We start from the raw sequence: 18507 nt of genomic DNA on the forward strand, positions 1-18507 counted from the left end.
TTGAACATTTTTTGTGGTAGTGGTATATGGTCGAGTAAAGGTTTTTTCAAGTGATGACTTCATCAAATTCTGTTTTATCAACAGTAAAGTAAAGCATAGTAGGAGTAATACCAAAACTGTCTCAAAAGTTTTGGCATAGGGAGTTTAATGTGCTTGTGCAACTATTTACAAGTTAAGTAAGGGCTAGGGAAGGGGAAAAGAGGAGTGTTCTACTGGTGTAATGGAAGAGTTTTATGTTTGTGTGTATGTTTGTGTCTCTGGTGTGTAGAGGTACTTTTGGGGAAAGGGTGTTTAGTACCCTAATGTGTAGGACTGGGATTAGGGGCAGGGGAAGGGGTTCAATCATGGTTAATGCATATGATTAAGGTGGGATCGTTTCCCAGGATTACAAGTAAGATGACATAGCTGTTTGGATTCTTAACTGTTGAACCACAAAACACGAATGATCCAAACCACTCAAAGCACCAAAATCCAAGACAGTCAGGAAGGCAATACGACGTAGTAATTGTACAAATAATAATTTAATGTTGCAACTTGCAAAATTCAATAAAATAGGCTCAACATGAACCTAATACACAATTCAAATGTATAGCGCGCTTTCACCTGGTAAAGTACAAGTCTTTCAAGGAAGCCTTGTACTTTACTAGGTGAAAGAGCGGTAGACATTTGAATTGTGTATTAGGTTCGTGTTGAGCCTATTTTATTGAATTTTGCAAGTTGCAACATTAAATTATTATTTTTACAATTACTACGTCGTATTGCCTTCCTGACTGTCTTGGATTTTGGTTCTTAACTGTTGGCTTGATCAAGTGAACTGGGCATCATTTGGACATAATTCAGCTGGATGCTATGATAATGTTTGATTTTTAATTGCATGCAAACTCTTTGTCAGAGTGGATGATGTTGTTGCATTCCTCAGACTGGCTGCTGCATTTTTGATAATCTGGTGGCATGGCAAGCAAGTCCTCTTGCATCAAGCACTTATTGGTAATCGTCATTCATTCCCCCATTCTCCATAGTCGTCATTCACTGCCCTTTCTCCATTTGGCACAAATGCAGAACCCCAGTAGTGAGTTTTGAAATCTGCTGTTTATAATGCTGCTGGTAAAATTTCTCCTGAGAACATTGCATGATCTTTTCTTTACTGCGATAAACACAAACTACTAGAATTTGTGAAGTCAGTTTTGAATTACTGGTCAACTTTGGGGTTGGGGACAACAGTATATCGTATGGTGATCATGTGCCCCCTAGTGGATATGTGTGAAATTCTCCCTCTATAACATACAATACTGTGTGTTTCACAGGAAGCTAAAAAAAAAAAAAAAAAAAAAAGCTCCTTTACTGTACAGTCACAAGATAAATATTGCTGTAACGAACTTTACAAGAAAATAGTATTGTGGTTTTCATTCCTTTTTTAAGAGGCATTTGTTGGAATATGCTTCTGAAAGCTGCTTTCACTTAAATGACTCAGTAGATTGGCTCCCCATTAAAGTGAAAAGTAGGGCTATGACGGTTTTTAACAAACGATAGTAATATATTCCCACAATACGCTACTGACATGCTCACTTTTATACAAACACCTAATGTCATTCTTGGATGGTTTTGTGATGTAAGAAATATATAAGTACATTTTCTGTTACGGTTTCTTTTCTCATAACAGCTTCAACACATACTTAGGGCTTTAACTGTTCCATACTGCATATAACATTATATATTATGCTTAAACATTGGAAATGCTAATCTTTGACTCACACTATATACTTTAGCAAAAGTGTATGCATGCAGATGCTTATAATATTGGAGCTTTTGCAACTACCAATTTAAAGGCAAGCTCCACATTGAAACTCAAAAAATATGTTTTTTTTTTCATCCTGCTGTGTTATTCTGTCCTTTTTACTATATTTTGGTATATTTTCTAAATAAAATAGCCATTGTGGGTTCTGTGATACAAATATGATCTTGTTTTATAGCTAATCCTTCCAGTTCACAAAAAGTCCCAATTATATGGGTTATGCGGGACACAATAGAATGCCATTAGTGTGAGTCGCAGGCCCCTTGCAGAGAATCTGAAATGTGATTACTTTCATTTTTACCTAGATTTGCCCTATATTATAATGGTAAGTCAGTGGTTGCTAGATTTTTACAGCATTTTTAAATCCTACAGAAAATAGAGAGGCTTGTATAACATTTTATAAAGCTTGCTGGTTTGTAGCCCTTTTACTGCTGTGAGACATCCACAATATTATTTAAGTGTCAAAGCTGTCAGTTTACTAGGAGACTTGTTCGATTGTGTGTAACTGACAACTGTATCTTCATAGACCCCTTGAGGATATTACAAACCCCTTCCTCTATTTTTTTATTTATTTAAATTTGTTTATTGGGGCAGAGCTCAGATCTCAATGGACTCATTTCAATCTTAGCCCATAAGTACAGAAAGTATGAAAACAAATGTATACAAGATATTACAGTGAAGTGAAATATAATTACAGTCTGAATAATTCAAACAGGAAATGTAATACAGTTCAGTAGTACATGTAAAGGATTACTGTATCACTACATGTAGTACATGTAAAGGATTACTGTATCACTACATGTAGTACATGTAAAGGATTACTGTATCACTACATGTAGTACATGTAAAGGATTACTGTATCACTACATGTAGTACATGTAAAGGATTACTGTATCACTACATGTAGTACATGTAAAGGATTACTGTATCACTACATGTAGTACATGTAAAGGATTACTGTATCACTACATGTAGTACATGTAAAGGATTACTGTATCACTACATGTAGTACATGTAAAGGATTACTGTACCACTACATGTAGTACTACATATTCACACATAGAGGATTATGATTGGGTCACCAGTCTTAACCTGTTTATTATGTGTTCCGGACATGGATGCCAAGAAATCCACCTTGAGAGTGCCGGCCCAGTCATAATTCTTTGAAGTGCATGGAGCTTATCCATTCCATGTACTAACAGATAGAGAAAAAGGAAAAAAAAAAAACAAACACTTAAGTGTTTTGTTGGCTTTCAAAGCCGTAAAAGACTTAGGGGGAGCTCTGTCAGAAAGGCAGTATAACGCTTTCCTTTACATTTTCACTCAACTTTCATGGCCCTCAATGGTCCAGATTTTTGTACAATGCCCAGATTTTTGCCTCATTTGTTTGGTCTGTTCCTGTCAAAGTCCCTGGTTGACAAATCACATTGGATTGAAGTCAATGAATAGTGACATATATTTGAGTTTCACAGTTCATACCTTTAAAAAAACCCACCTACGATGAACACATCCTGTTGTTCTACCTACCTTCTAAGTTTGTAAGAGGAGGGGGCATACTTTCTAAGTTTGTAAGAGAAGGGGACATGCTATCCCTTCTACAGACAGCAGTACTGCTGCTGTCATTTGCTGATCAGTTCTGGCAGATTTGACTGCCTAGTGCTAGACCCGGCCTTAATAACTTGAGTTCAATATGCAGATGATTCCACTATTATCTATACCTCACCCAGCCTACCAGAACTTCTTTCTAGCACTCAAAAATCCATCACTACCATTGAGTTGTGGCTCACAAATGCTCATCTTTTTCTTATTCCCCCAAAAAATAAACTTATAGTCTTTCTTCCCAAAAACACCGTCCTTGGCTCTGACCCAATTTAACATTTATTAAGCTGATAACACAGTCATTGAAAAAAGTACAGGAAACAAAACTACTAGGTGTCATTATTGATAATAAACTTATCTTTGACCTCCATATTAACAAAACATAAAGAAAACTTGCCAAATATTAGGACTCCTGTATAGAAGTAGGCAATTCCTAACCACTACAACCAAGACTACCCTGGCTAAAACTTTTCTGCTCCCATCCCTGTTATCTGGTGCTTCTGTACTCACCAACCTTCAAAGCTCCTCCAAATCCAAATTGGAACAGTGCTATAATAAGATAGCAAAGTTCACCACAAATACCAAATATCACACACACCACTGTAAGCAACTACATGAACTCAGCTGGCTGGAACTCCCTAACCAACTTGTGTATATCCAGATATCTATCATGCACAACCAAATTTATAAACCCACAGCCTGTCCTGCTCTAGACAAGCTAGTTAAACCTTGCACACCTCATAAATAGCTAATATCAGAGGACAAAAACCTGCTAGTAATCTCCAAACCCTCAAAATGACCAGGCCACTGCCTATACTCCTGCTCCATCTCAAAATTATGGAATTCCCTCCCCCCAACCATCAGATCAATCCCGGGCCTGCCACTCTTCAATGCCTCTTTAAAAGAACACCTGAACAACATATGGCTCTGCACATGTACTCCTCCAAGCTACCCCCTCCTTTTTCTTTTCCATCCTGTCACTTACTCTCCTTATGTCACCCCATTCTGTCTCAACTCCCACTATGTCTGCACTTTTACCTTAGCTACAACACCTGTCCCCCCTTTTTCTTTTCTTTTCTTCTCTTTCTGTCTCTTTCTAGTACGAACTAGAGTGGGCCTCACTACACTCACGTCAGACATGACATTTACTAATATTTGTATATCACAAGCCTAGACTCATCTCATCCAAACCTTGCTGCTAACATGAAACTTATTTTCTGAATCTCCAACCCTCACATATCTTACTGTATTCTAATAGAGTGCCATGTCTATATATTCCAATTTACTTCTTCCTGATTATTGATCATAGACTCAGCAAACACTATTGTACTAAAAACTATTATGTTAACCACATGCGTAGGTTTTTAAGGTACATTGTAAAGATGTTTTGACCATGTTGCATATGGTACACTTAAATTAAGTGTACCTCGTAAATTTGTTTATCAGTTTCTGATATGTCTGTATGTGGAGCATTTCTCCCTGGGCCTCTGCTGAAAATGAGTTCTGCAACCCAGTCGGACTATATGTTCTGAACTTCAAAAATGTAACCACAGTGCACCCTGCTGGAAGAAAGCTGGTAAAGTAAAGCATTTTATGACTGTTTGATCTCAAAGCTCCAAGACAGCATGTCTGGATGAGGTATTCCTTCTATTGTTTTGAGATCAGAGTTAATTGCAAGGTTTTACATGTATAATGTATTTTATTGCTGTAGCTACCTGGCCAGGTGCAAGCTTACTAAGAAAACTAAGAAATGTAAATTTAGAGTTTCTGGTAGCCTGGAAACCAGAGAAGTGTCAAGAATGATGTAATCTAAAATGAGTCAGCAGTGATGTATTATCAATTTAAGAGATCTCAGAGAGAAAGAGATGGCATTTTGCATTTGTCTTCAGAACTGAAAACATCACCAGCACTCTGCCTTTGCTCTGTATGTATGTAAGTTATTTAGGACATTGTTTCTCTTAGAAATAGATAGAAAATAGTAAGATTAGATTAGCTGTTTTCTATATTTATGTCATATTATCCTACAATATTGTTTTAAAGTTCCTGTTTCTGAACTCTTGACTAGCACTGTGTTGAATTGAGGAGATTTGTCTTGTGTTTTGTGTAGAGATAATTTAAGCTCTAGAGTACTTGCATGCATTTAGTGATACTGCACTAAGCCACTCCAATAGCCTTAAACGTTCTGGTCATACTTACTAATTGGATAACAGTGAATCTGTGCCAGCCTTCCCCAGGAGTGTTTGTGTGTTTGTATATAAATCATATCTCAAAGTGTGTGTGTGTGTGTGTGTGTGTGTGTGTGTGTGTGTGTGTGTGTGTGTGTGTGTGTGTGTGTGTGTGTGTGTGTGTGTGTCAGCTACTGGGACAGGGACATGAAGTACTGGTTGGACAGAGGGAGTGCTAGGAGGACTTGGCTTGGAACCCTGGCTAAGGACTTCACTCTATAGCTGTGCCAGTGGGAAGTCTTTTTGCGGGTTTGGAAAGAAAGGGAGAAACCAGCCTCAGATCGATTGTGATCTCTGTGTGCTCTTAAGGGAAATTGTACTTTACTCTGTGTGTACTTGTTATCCTCCCAATGTGCATGCCCCTCACTGGAGCTAGTGTTGAGGATTGAGGCTCCTTGATTATTGGGCTAATGCACAGGTGTCACAAAGACAACTCTGCAATAATGTTAACAATGTTAGAAGATGGTTTACCTTTAATTGTTAATGACACTAAGTGGTTGTTTAGAGTCTAGAGGTGTTTAATCCCTGGATCAAGTTTATATGTGCTTTTTGAGATTCCTGGAGCAAAAGTGGTATCTCACTTTGTTGCAGGCTGTCTGGTATTATAGTAATGTAATCTTGTACTCTCCAGTCCTGCTTGTGCCACCAAAGAATAGGAAAACACTTTGTGGACTGTAATACTTTTAAAGAAGGTCTCTACCCAAATGTCAATGTTTTTCTTTCCAAAAGGTGATTTTCCTTCCCTGTAATCCAGCACTAAACATGTCACATACACACAAAATGCATCATTTAATAATTATTCCATTTGTTTTTTATCTGAACATATTTCTTTTTGCCTTTCTTTACTGCATTTCTTTCATCATCTGTTACATCAGTAAAGGCTACTAAGAGTAGCAGAGTAATTAGATTAGATCCTTTATTTCAACTAACGAGCCTTCAGAAAATAATGGCTGTTAAACAGTGGCACTTCCAGACCCTAAAAAGCTGGACAGGTTTTACAGGATCCCCAATTTGCACAAGTATCTCTCTTCAAATTCCTTTGCTGATGCTGCTGTCATATCTTTAGACTGTGATAAAGGTGCTAAAATCTTTCCATCTTTTAACATAATCCGTAATGATAGACAATAGAGCTTTTGTCAGGTTTGGAAAAAAAAGGTATATACCTCTTCCACCTTAGCCTTTAGAGCCATTAATTGCCAACTTGAATGTCCAAGTTCCTTTTATCTTTTTTTGAGTAACATGATACAAACATTAGCCAGTCTTCCTAACTCGGTCTTAAAATATAATATTGTAGACAAGCTTAACTCTGCATCTCAGCTGGCTAAACACACATAAATATGTTTGTAATGCAGTGTGAGCTGCAACTGGGACAGCTATCAAAAATCATACTTGCATAAGACTTCAGTCCTTTCCAGAGTATGTGAAAGCTCATTTGTTAAATGACTTTCTGGATAAGGTCTTCTTATTTAGTAATACCTCTGCTGAAGTTCATAAACATTATACAAGAGAGATAAACTCATGAAAGGAGTTAAAAACCTATTCCCAAATTAGAAAGGAAATATCCTTCCAACACAGGCCCCTTTCTCATAAATCCTTCGAATATGGTAATTAGAAATCTGAGAAAGAACAGTTCAAAAAGAAATGGCAAGGGAATGTCAAAATAAAATCTAGTGGATCTCAAGAATCAATCTCTGAAAGAAAAAAATTCTGATGAAAATTCCTTCCTTTCTTCTCCTTTCTCTCCCCACCCCAGCCTTCCTTTGAAAATAGCAGGGAATCTTTCAGTAGGTCTTCCTGCATCGCTGTCAGCCACCTCAAATGGTTATTGCCTCCCATTCCATCAAGGATCCCTCAGCCAGCTTATTCTAATGTCTGTTACCATTGTAGAGTTTCATTACTACTTCTGAGGTAGGGAGTTGGGGGTTATAGAAACAGTCCCTTCAGTGCAATGGGGTCAAGGTGGAGATATTTTGTTATCAAGACTGATGATCCCCAGTGGCAGACTACAAACAATACCCATGTGGCTGCGTCTTTGAAACCAATGGAAACATAACAAAAATCATCTCAGATGGTTTGTCCACGTGTGTGTTTGTGTGTGTGTGTGTGTGTGTGTGTGTGTGTGTGTGTGTGTGTGTGTGTGTGTGTGTGTGTGTGTGTATGTGTGTCTGTGTGTATATGTATATGTGTGTGTGTGTGTGTGTGTGTGTGTGTGTGTGTGTGTATATATATATATATATATATATATATATATATATATATATATATATATATATATATATATATATATATATATATACACATATATAGGGTCTATATCAGAACATCGAAGCATTAAAACTTCGAATGTTCTGATATTGAACACTATTCAGCAAACGCTAAGAATAGTGAAGCTGCAGAACAGCGAATTCTTTCCTCGGGAAAGAATTTGGATGGCCGTTTCTGTGGCTTTGCTATTCTTAGCACTGTGGTGGAAAGCTACAGGTTGGGTTTAGGAAAGTGCGTGATTGTTTGTATGTTAGGGTTAGGGGTGGGTTAAGTGATTTAGGGTTAGGGTGTGGGTTAGGCGTGTGTGCGATAGTGACAGACTTTAGGGTTAGGGGCTGTTTAAGTGAGTTAGGGTTAGGGCGTGGGCTAGGTGAGTGTGCGATAGTGACGGACCTTAATGTTAGGCTTTGGGTTAAGGTAAGTGGGTAGATAGTAGTGTATGTTTAGTTTAGTGTAGCGTTAGATGTAGGAATTTAAGTGTATGTGTGTGGTTGCTGTTTGTTTGATGTGCTTGTGTTGTGTGTGTGTGTTTCGGAGCAGCGAATTTTTTCCATGGGAAGAAATTCGCTGTTCAGAATGTTCGATATTTTCATGTTTAGATGTTTTGGGGCCGATGAAATAGCGTTTGCTATTTTCATCTTTTGATAACGTGATATAAACGCCATATATATATATACATATATATATATATATATATATATATATATATATATATATATATATATATGGGTCTACTTCTAAATCCTGAAATCACTCAAGACTGACCGTTATTTTCGTGAGATGAAAATAAATGGTTGAAATCCCGAATGGCCGATTATTTGCCCAATGTGTGGAAATATGCCCTTTTTCCCACTGTGGTGTGATCCTGGAGTTGGTATATATAGTTGGGGGGAAGGCACAGCCCCACAAATATTGGGGGGTTGTAGCCCCCCAATTAGGTGTGTTTTACATAGTCCGGTGGGGTTCTATGAAATTTTGGTCAAGTGTTTACCTGCCCTGTGAAAAATCGGATGTTTGAGATTTCAACCGTTCGTTATTTTCATCTCGTGAAAATAAGTTTCAGCCTTGTGGGATTTCAGGATTTTTCAAGGCTGAATTATATCAAATCCACATTTGATCAACATCTGTTTAGTCAACAAAATTTGATTGACTACATAGGTGGTCAACACATATGAGAGAATACACAGTTCTCAATTTGGGAAGTATGCCCTTTCTCTGACATTGTGTGATCTCAGTTTTAGTACATAGGGGTTGCAGGACTGTTTGCTCCTCCAGCAAAAATGTTTTTTTTTTTTAAGTTTTAAATTTTGCATGTGCTGAGGTTCTTGCTCAGTGGATGCACAGTAGTGTGTCAGTGTTTAAGTTGTCGACATTTTGTGATTGATGTTTTTATGATCGATGTGACGTCCCTCCTCTGGGCCCGTAATCAAGGAGCCTGAATCCCCACCACTGGGGGGTCTATATCACATTATCAAAATTCAAAATATCGAACACCATAAGCTCGATCTTGGAATCTCAAAATGTGTTATACTCGAATGCTCAGAACAGCAAATTTTTTCCAAGGGAAAAAATTCACTGTTTCAAGAAAACACACACACAGCACACCAAAATACATAATCCACACATACACACTTCAAAAAACCCTACACTAAACCGTACATACACTACTAGCTATCCACTTACCTTAACCCAACCTTAACACTAAGGTCCCTAACTAATGAACACTCACCTTACCCGCTCCCTAACCCTAAGGTCTCTAACTATTGCACACTCACCTTACCCGCTTCCTAACCCTAAGGTCCCTAACTAACGCACACTCAATTTACCTGCTCCCTAACCCTAAGGTCCCTAACTATCACACATTCACCTTACCCGCTCCCTAACCCTAAGATCCCTAACAATCGTACACTCATCTTACCCGCTCCCTAACCCTAAGGTCCCTAACTATCGCACATTCACCTTACCCGCTCCCTATCCCTAAGATACCAACTATCACGCACTCACCTTACCTCGGTCCGTTCGCACACTTACCTTAACCTGGTCTATCACCTTCGCACCACAGTCGAGGAAATAGCGAAGCCACAGAAACGGCCCACCAAATACTTTCCCTAGGAAAATATTTGGTGTTCTGCAACTTCGCTATTTCAAGCGTTTGCCGAATAGGGGTCGATATTAACATTCAGTGTTTTAACACTTCGATATTCTAATATAGACCCAAGACTGGCACTGGAGAGGGGCATTCACTTGAAAGAAAAAGGGATACACTTAGTATTTCTAGATGCAACTCTCTTCATCAAGCACAATTTCCCCTTAAGAACACACAGGAAACACATTCATTCCAGGGTCTGGGTTTCCTCTATCTTTCTCCCTCCCCAATAAGACTTCCCACTGGCACGGCTGTAGGGTTGAGTCCTCAGCTGAGTGTCCAAGCCAAGTCCTCCAGCACTCTCTCTGTGAAACTAGTACTTTATGTCCCTGCTTCAAGTAGCTCACACACACACAAACACACACACACACACACACACACACACACACACACACACACACACACACACACACACACCTGGGAAAAGGCTGGCAAAAATTTACAAGCTATGCCCCCTTGTGCCCAGCATATAAGGTAGTTACACTGCCACCAGACATTGCAAAGCCAGCTACTCTAAGGCTCTTGCAAGGTACACAATTATACTGAATGAAATTAATATTAATACAAATGGTAGTTTGACCAATGCAGTAAGGCTTCCAGGAGTGACCACAGTGTCACTAAATAGATACAAGTCCTCTCAAAGTTTAAAATATTCTCTAAAGGACCAGCCACAATGAAAATTTTAAATATATTTAATAATAAATAATAAAAGAACATGAAAATACAAAATATCTACTTACAATATACACCGGAGTTTCAATCACAGGAAATATTAAAAATATCCAAAAAATGTATATATAGCTAAAGACAACACGGCAGAGGCACAAAATAAAATCAGTTGAACCAAGTATTTATTAAAAGTAAGTGCTTTCAGGCAAACACGCCCTTCTTCAGACAATTCACAGTAATTAGAAAACAGCATTTAGCAGTGGTGGTGCTACGGTAGCGTTGTTGCCTCAGAGTTTGACGTTGGCCTGTTCGATTCTCAACTAGAGCATCTTCTGTGTGGAGACATGTGTGAATGGGCGTACCTTCGTTGAAGGTTGTGCGTCAGGGCTGGCAACTCAGTACGTAAAAATCTACTGCCAATCATTAGCGGACCGGAGTTCCGCAGTGACGACCCCTAACCGGGAAAAGCCAAAAGACACAACAGAAAACAGCATTTAAAAGTGACACTGTCCAATCACATTCAGCAGTTTACCCTCCTTTTCCTCAAAACAGGTTTTAAAGGCACAGTTACATTCAAACCAGGGCTCTTATCCGCCCCTAATCTAATTATCCATTTGGTTTCATTGCACTCAGTTTCATTAGTTAAATCCCCACCCCTTATGTTATTATGCATCACTTGTAGCACCATAAACTTGAAAAAATGATCAGAACATTCTTCAATGTCTTGTGCTAAGGCATTACGTACATCATGATGCCTTATATGAAATAAATGCCCAAAGATTATTTCCTTCAGCATACAGTTGGTCTTACCAACATAATATGAATCACATAGTTGGCACATAGCTAAATAAACTACATTCCTAGTTCTACAGTTAGCATAACCCTCAATGAATAAATCCACCTTGTCCTAGGATGTACAAAATAATTATCTGTACAAATGTGGGTGCATGCCCTACAGTCATGGCAAGGATATGGAATAAGGATGGCTCCAACCCTCCCCTACAACCTATAGTGTTGGGGAGGGGTTGGGCCACGGAAAATGTGTCGATTTGGGTTGAATGTGCTTTAAGACCAGTGGTTGAGTTATATCCCAGGATCTTAAGAGATACTGCACATTTTTTAACCGGTTTGTTTTCTTATATGGAAAGTTTTAATTGTTTAGATTATATGTTTGTCACTTTGGATGTGAGAAATTTGTTTACCATCATTGACAATGGTTATGGGTTGAAGGCTATAGAACATGTTTTGGCCATTAAGGCACAGTTGGATGATGTCAGTAATGAAAGAATTTGTAGATTGTTGGCTTTAATACTTGAGCACAACATTCTTACATGCCAGGGGTCTTACTATAGACAGGCACAGGGTGTTGCCATGGGCACACCCTGTGCCAATTCTTATGCTAACCTGGTACTAGCATTTTGGGAAGATGAAGTGCTATTTCAGCAAATACATCCCTGGTCTGGCAAAGTGGGACATTATGTTCATTTTGTTGATGATGTTTTCTTTTTATGGAGGGGTACCAATGAAGAGTTGACTTCTTTTGTTAGTTACCATTAGGGTACCACTGAGTTTTTTAGATTTAATGTTAGTTCTTCAACCTCTGAAACTGATTACTTGGATGTACATTTAGTGAAAGATGCATTGGGTAGGACTGAAACCATGCTGTATAAAAAGGATTGTTGGAAGAACAGTTTACTGTCCTTTGACAGTATGCATCCGAGACATATATTTGTGAATGTAGTCAAGGGACAGGCACATAGGATTTTCTGGCTATGTATGAATGAGGAACAGTTTAACATAGAGACAAATGTCCTTATGAGGAACCTTATTGACAGAGGATATAACAAACAACTGATAGGTCTATGAGAGAAACTAAGGTTAAATGTGAAGGAGCCGCAAAACTCTGGTACCATAGGAGTACTACTGGAGAGGTCAACACCAGGCACAATAGATTTGGTCCTCCACAAGGACAGTTACTGCTTACATATAGCAGTGACATAGGGGGTATCTGTGACATCATTAGACGTAATTGGAAAGTGCTACAATCAGATCAAAGGATAGCAGGGATAGTTGGGGATGGACCTAGGTTTATTTTGAGAAGAAACATGAATTTGAAAGATATGCTTTGTAAGGAACCCTTGACATGTCCACCCACTACTATGAGAACAGGATGAATAGGGACTTATCCTTGCCATGATTGTAGGGCATGTATCCATATTTGTACAGATAATTCTTTTGTACATCCTAGGACAAGGCGGATTTATTCATTGAGGGGTTATGATAACTGTAGAACTAGGAATGTAGTTTATCTGGCTATGTGCCAATTATGTGATTCATATTATGTTGGTAAGACCAACTGTATGCTGAAGGAAAGAATCTTTGGGCATTTATTTGTTATAAGGCATCATGATGCACGTAATGCCTTAGCACAACACATTGAAGAATGTTCTGATCATTTTTTCAAGTTTATGGTGCTACAAGTGATGCATAATAACATAAGGGATGGGGATTTAACTAATGAAACTGAATGCAATGAAACCAAATGGATAATTAGATTGGGGCGGATAAGAGCCCTGTTTTGATTGTAACTGTGCCTTTAAAACCTGTTTTGAGGAAAAGGAGGGTAAACTACTGAATGTGATTGGACAGTGTCACGTTTAAATGCTATTTTCTAATTACTGTGAATTGTCTGAAGAAGGGCATGTTTGCCTGAAAGCACTTACTTTTAATAAATACTTGGTTCAACTGATTTTATTGTGTGCCTCTGCCGTGTTGTCTTTAGCCATATATACATGTTTTGGATTTCTTCAGGATTTTGGCATAGAGACTTTAGTGCTGGATTTTTTAGTTACTGAAAATATTAAAAATAACAAAGGTGGACAGATCCACACAATTACAAGAAAACAATACTTAAGTAATCTCACTATATTTTCCTGACTGATCTAAAGAAGTATTATTACCTGGTTATTTACTAGAGCAAGGCAAAATGAAGTAGGTGAGGGATCCTTTTTTGTCAGGTTACAAAAACAGAATGCCCTGAGACTTCAGTCTCAGCTAGTATTAAACATTATTTTTAGTGATGGATTACAAAATGACATCACATACATCTAGTCATATGACTTTTGAGTACCCTGTGACCCCATTGTTAAAAACTGTCAGGATTTAGCACCCCTGTCTCAAGAATACACATACACGGAGCCTTGTTAAGATCTGCTGCAGTTCCTGGAAGTCATAAAACAGTTTCAAACTGCCACCCTTCCAGAGTAACAATTAGTTCACCTCGATGACAATACAGGAAGCTTCTTAGTACAGACTTTTTGTCTCTGGCTGCATTGAGAATTGTAAGATACAATCTTTATTGCCTAAATTAAGTAATTTAATTTCTTACTATTTCCCCAAGGTCAAGTGGATTGAGATTAACCTCTTCTCTTCCTGTATCCTGTATTACAATATATACATTTCAACAGTTACAATAATATATGTAGATTTCTTCCTCTGTCCAGCTGTTGATACATTTTTAACACAAGCAACTGTACAACTACATATTCAACACAAGCATCTGTACAAATCAGTGTGATATACAAATGGCATATAATTCTTCACAAAATTCCAGCTTGTTGTGCTGACATGTTACACATCTACTGTCCTACTTCTCCTGGCATAACTGGCAGTACCTCACATCATCACAATCAACATTAGGGATAGACATCCTGTGTAGGAATCAGGTAAATCTCTGATCTAAAGATTGACCCAAGCTAACATGTTGGTAGAAACTTTTACTTATTAGAAGCTTAGAAATGTACTGTTCGCACAAGCAACGTCTTGACCATGTTTGTATTAATAATCATGGTGGTACCAATTCCAGAGTAATGTACTTCAAGACATGACAATAATTGTGTTTTGCCTTAGACTGATGTCAGTGCAGTACATGGTCTGACAGAATAAAGTACATTGTCAGAAGCCGTCATAAGTAAGCTGGACTTCTATAATGAAACAAAATGTAATATCTCGTAATTTTAAGGGAGGGCAGTTTGCATCATGCAGTGTTTTTTTTTTCACTCTGCTTTGTTGGTAAATTCAGTCAATCAAGGTATTATGCCAGAGGAGGGATTATTGAAACAAGGCAACACATTTGTCTACACTTGCTCTCATTAACTTGCTAATGGTCAATTTTCATTTATTTGTTGGAATGTATAACTCTCACAGCCTAGTTCTATAGCTGGCTGTAGCTGTACTTGTGAAATAGTAAGCTGCTTATTAACTTTACAACTATCTGTGCATTGGGTTACCACCTGCCCCACTTTGTGAGGGACAGTCCCTCTTTGGGCAATTGTGTCCTGCATAAAAATTGAAAAAATGGCAAATGTCCTGAGATTTTAGGACAAACATATTTCCTATATGTTATGTAATAGTTGCATAAAACAGTTATTCTGTTTCTGAAACACCTAAATGTTTTCAGAAACAGAATAAGCAACTAAAATTCTACAAGAATAAGCATTTATTTAGGCAAAAAAGTGATGTTCTGTCCTTTGTACTGGTCGTGGGTATGTTTTGCCTTGCAAAATCTGACGTTTGTACAAAACATGTCCCACTTTGAGCATTTGAAAAGGTGGCAACCCTATCTGTGCACGTAAGATTTAAAAGTAAGCATAGCTTTTTTATATGTTTAGTTACTTTTATAACTGCTAGCCATATTGTTTGACTCCTAAATAATGCATTGTTTAGTTAATTACTAAATCTCAGTCACATTATGCTGTATATTTTTTTGAAAATACATGCAGTATATTACTTTTATAAATGATCTTGCAGGAGGCATTAAAACTATGACAGAAGTACCCTGCATTCAGTCACATGCAGGTGTTTTTAGTAGAAAACTGTTAAACTTGATCATTGTGGAATGACATTTGTGAGCATTATAGACACAGTCTTTTGTCTTTACCTTATTTCTGTCTTCTGGAAGTTGGGCATTTCTAGCTTAGTTTATCAGACATGGTGAATAAGCAACATGGTTATTCTGATTTGTGGTCTGTTTGCCATCAAGCATAACTTTGTTGTAATATTTTTTCTTAGGGTCTTTTCAGGGTTGCACCCTCGGCCTCCAAGCTAAAGAAACTGAAAGCCTCACTAGACTGTGGAGTGTTAGATGTACAGGAATATTCAATAGATCCTCATGCCATAGCAGGTGAGAATAATAGTTGAGAAGCATTTATGAATATGCTTTTATCATTATGAGTAATGTTTTTAAAGATTCAGCAAAAGTAATATTGCAGAGTGTTATCATTTTCACCAAAGGAATTGAAAAGGCAAGCAAATAATTTTGTATTGCATAGTGTAAGTTGATATATATCAACATCTATGTTCCCTTCAGATTTATTCCAAACATATCACATTTTCAGGCCTTTTACCTTGTCAGGCATAAAACTGTACAGATTGCTAAATAAATAAAACATGCTATCATTAATGTCCCATTGTGTCAGAGTAATATCATTTAAGATATATTGAAACACCCGACTGCAGTGGAAAAATAGCCAATGTCTTTATCTCAGCAACTCTTAGTGTATCATAGGGAATAAGAACTGACTAGAAGCATACATTACACTGGCATTGTATTTAAAATTATATTTGACTGCTCATACTCAAGAGTATGAAAAAGGTAAGTGGCTGTCCATATAATGTGTTTGAAAGAAGGAAGAATATAATTGACAAGCTGTCCTACTTTTAGGTAAAGTATCGTAGTAGTTAAAGAAAGAAATTAAGGTAATGATTGTAGATTCAGTGAATCCAGTCACTACTTTACTGCAGTGTGTAAATGTTCAATACTGTTCCCCTGTTATGTCCTACTACTGTTTATCTTCCTGATAAAACAAACTTTTATCAGTCTGTAGGCATGGATGTTATAGGCGCTGACTCGGTCTTGTATATTATAACTGTGGGTATTTAATGTATAGTGTAAGTGCTGCATAGTTTCTTCCCCTTTAAAAGAGTTGAGGATGTAAGGGTTCCAATGAGTCTAAACTCCCTTTGTCCTAATAGAAGAAGAACGTCAAAGACAGTAGGAATACCGCTTAGGCCCAGTGTGATGTAAGCTGCATAGAAAAGGCCAGCAAGTAGATGATAAAGAGCTGCACATTACTGCTGCAGAAGCAATATGTTATTGTACAGCAAGAAGTCAGCTGGCTGGTAGTCCCTATGCAGGTGATCTACTAATTTTGGATATATGCAGGGCTGTCATTTAGAGACAGTTTGTCTTTGTACCAAAGTCATTGACTAAAACAAGGGAACTTTATTAGTTACTGAACGGCTTTTGGAGGGGACAATCCACTGCATTGCTTGGAAAATGCAACTATCAGTTTCAGCAGTAGCGCAGTATTCCTTTATACATGAAACACCCATAATGTGCATTGGTGCACCCTTTTTTTGTAGCACACACACACACACACACACACACACACACACACACACACACTCATATACATGCATACATACATACTTACACACACTCCATCCTTTAGTCTGCATGCTACTAGAATGAACAGCGCACAATACCACTGTGTGTTTGCCATTTGTTCTTTTGCTGCTGAGCATGAACTGACAGGCATGTGATGTCTCTGAATTTGGCTCCCTTTGGCCAACTGCCTAAGGAGCTGTTATCACAGTTATTAATTTGCAGTACATAAAGCATCTGTGAAGCCACCCTTTAAGTTCACCAGATATTTAGAAAAAATATAGTGTACTTCTTTGATTCCAGGTAGTTTCACCTAACATTCTGTATGACAACAGTTTGCAAAACTAGCCTGGCTTTAATTAACAGAAAACACTACATTTCATAGTAACGTCCCTACATTTACTACAATTGTATCTATACAACAAATATTTGAATATATTCTAACACTTATTTATTACAAGACTGAATTAATGCACAAGCATCCAAATTGTTTGGTCTGCAGTCAAAATGGCAGTAATTCTCAGCAGAGTGTTTCCATGTCATATTTAAAAAATATTCTAGGATTGTATTTTCACCACTTAAACTTTGTGCTTTAGTTTGGCACTGTAAGTCTAAAGATGTAGCTGCTTATAAATCCAGATAGAGAGTTAGAGTCAATGTATGTTTGTTAGCCTCAGCTCATTAATCTAGTCAGTGCCCAAGATCACTGTGCTATTTAAACAGCTTTAAAGTCTGCTCCTAAAAATTATCATTTTTCAAAATGAGCTTTATTCATGAAATAAGTACCTTCATCTAGTTAAATAAACTTCATTAAGTAGGAACTGTTACATTTTAGTGGGCTAGGTCTGGGATAGGCTCTGTAGTTTTGTGTTTTCATGAAATTGAAGAGCTTCCTGTCACAAGTGCATGACCCAAAATTTTGAGTTCTGACTATTTGTAAAATAAACTTCATCAGTTTTGAAATGCGTTGTTACAATATTAAAATGATTTGAGGGATACAACCCCCACATACCTGCTACTTACATGTACTCACTCCTAGAATGGTATATCATGGGGTACAGGTTGACTCAGCGGTACCATGACCTTGGACTTTGTGGTTGCAAATACAGCAAGGAAAATTCAATATTAAATAAATATCAAAGTTAATATTAATATATCTAATTAGCTCAAGCAGAATGGTCTTTTATGATTATGACCTCAGGCCGTTTCAGTACCACCCCCACACCGAGTCTGCAATGGTAATGATACAGCTTTCCCACAGAAAACTAAAATGTCATTTTGTACACACTCATATTTTATTTTCAAATTTTTCTTTTATTGTGACTTTTCATTTGGATAAAAATAGTAGGCTTTTTAGATCACTTTT

General features: G+C 37.6%; 1 protein-coding gene across 7 annotated transcripts in view; it reads left to right on the plus strand.

The window, feature by feature from the left end:
- Positions 1-18507, plus strand: part of ARHGAP44 (Rho GTPase activating protein 44) — a 1795121-nt gene that overhangs the window by 1130792 nt on the left and 645822 nt on the right. For all 7 annotated transcript variants that reach the window (XM_044068802.1, XM_044068796.1, XM_044068800.1 and 4 more), the window contains one exon: positions 15767-15878. In XM_044068802.1, the coding sequence (XP_043924737.1) occupies positions 15767-15878 (112 nt within the window). The remainder of the gene's footprint in view (positions 1-15766; positions 15879-18507) is intronic.

This window comes from Protopterus annectens, chromosome 4.part0 (genome assembly GCF_019279795.1).
Source record: "Protopterus annectens isolate FY-2018-M chromosome 4.part0, PAN1.0, whole genome shotgun sequence".
NCBI lineage: Eukaryota > Metazoa > Chordata > Ceratodontiformes > Protopteridae > Protopterus > Protopterus annectens.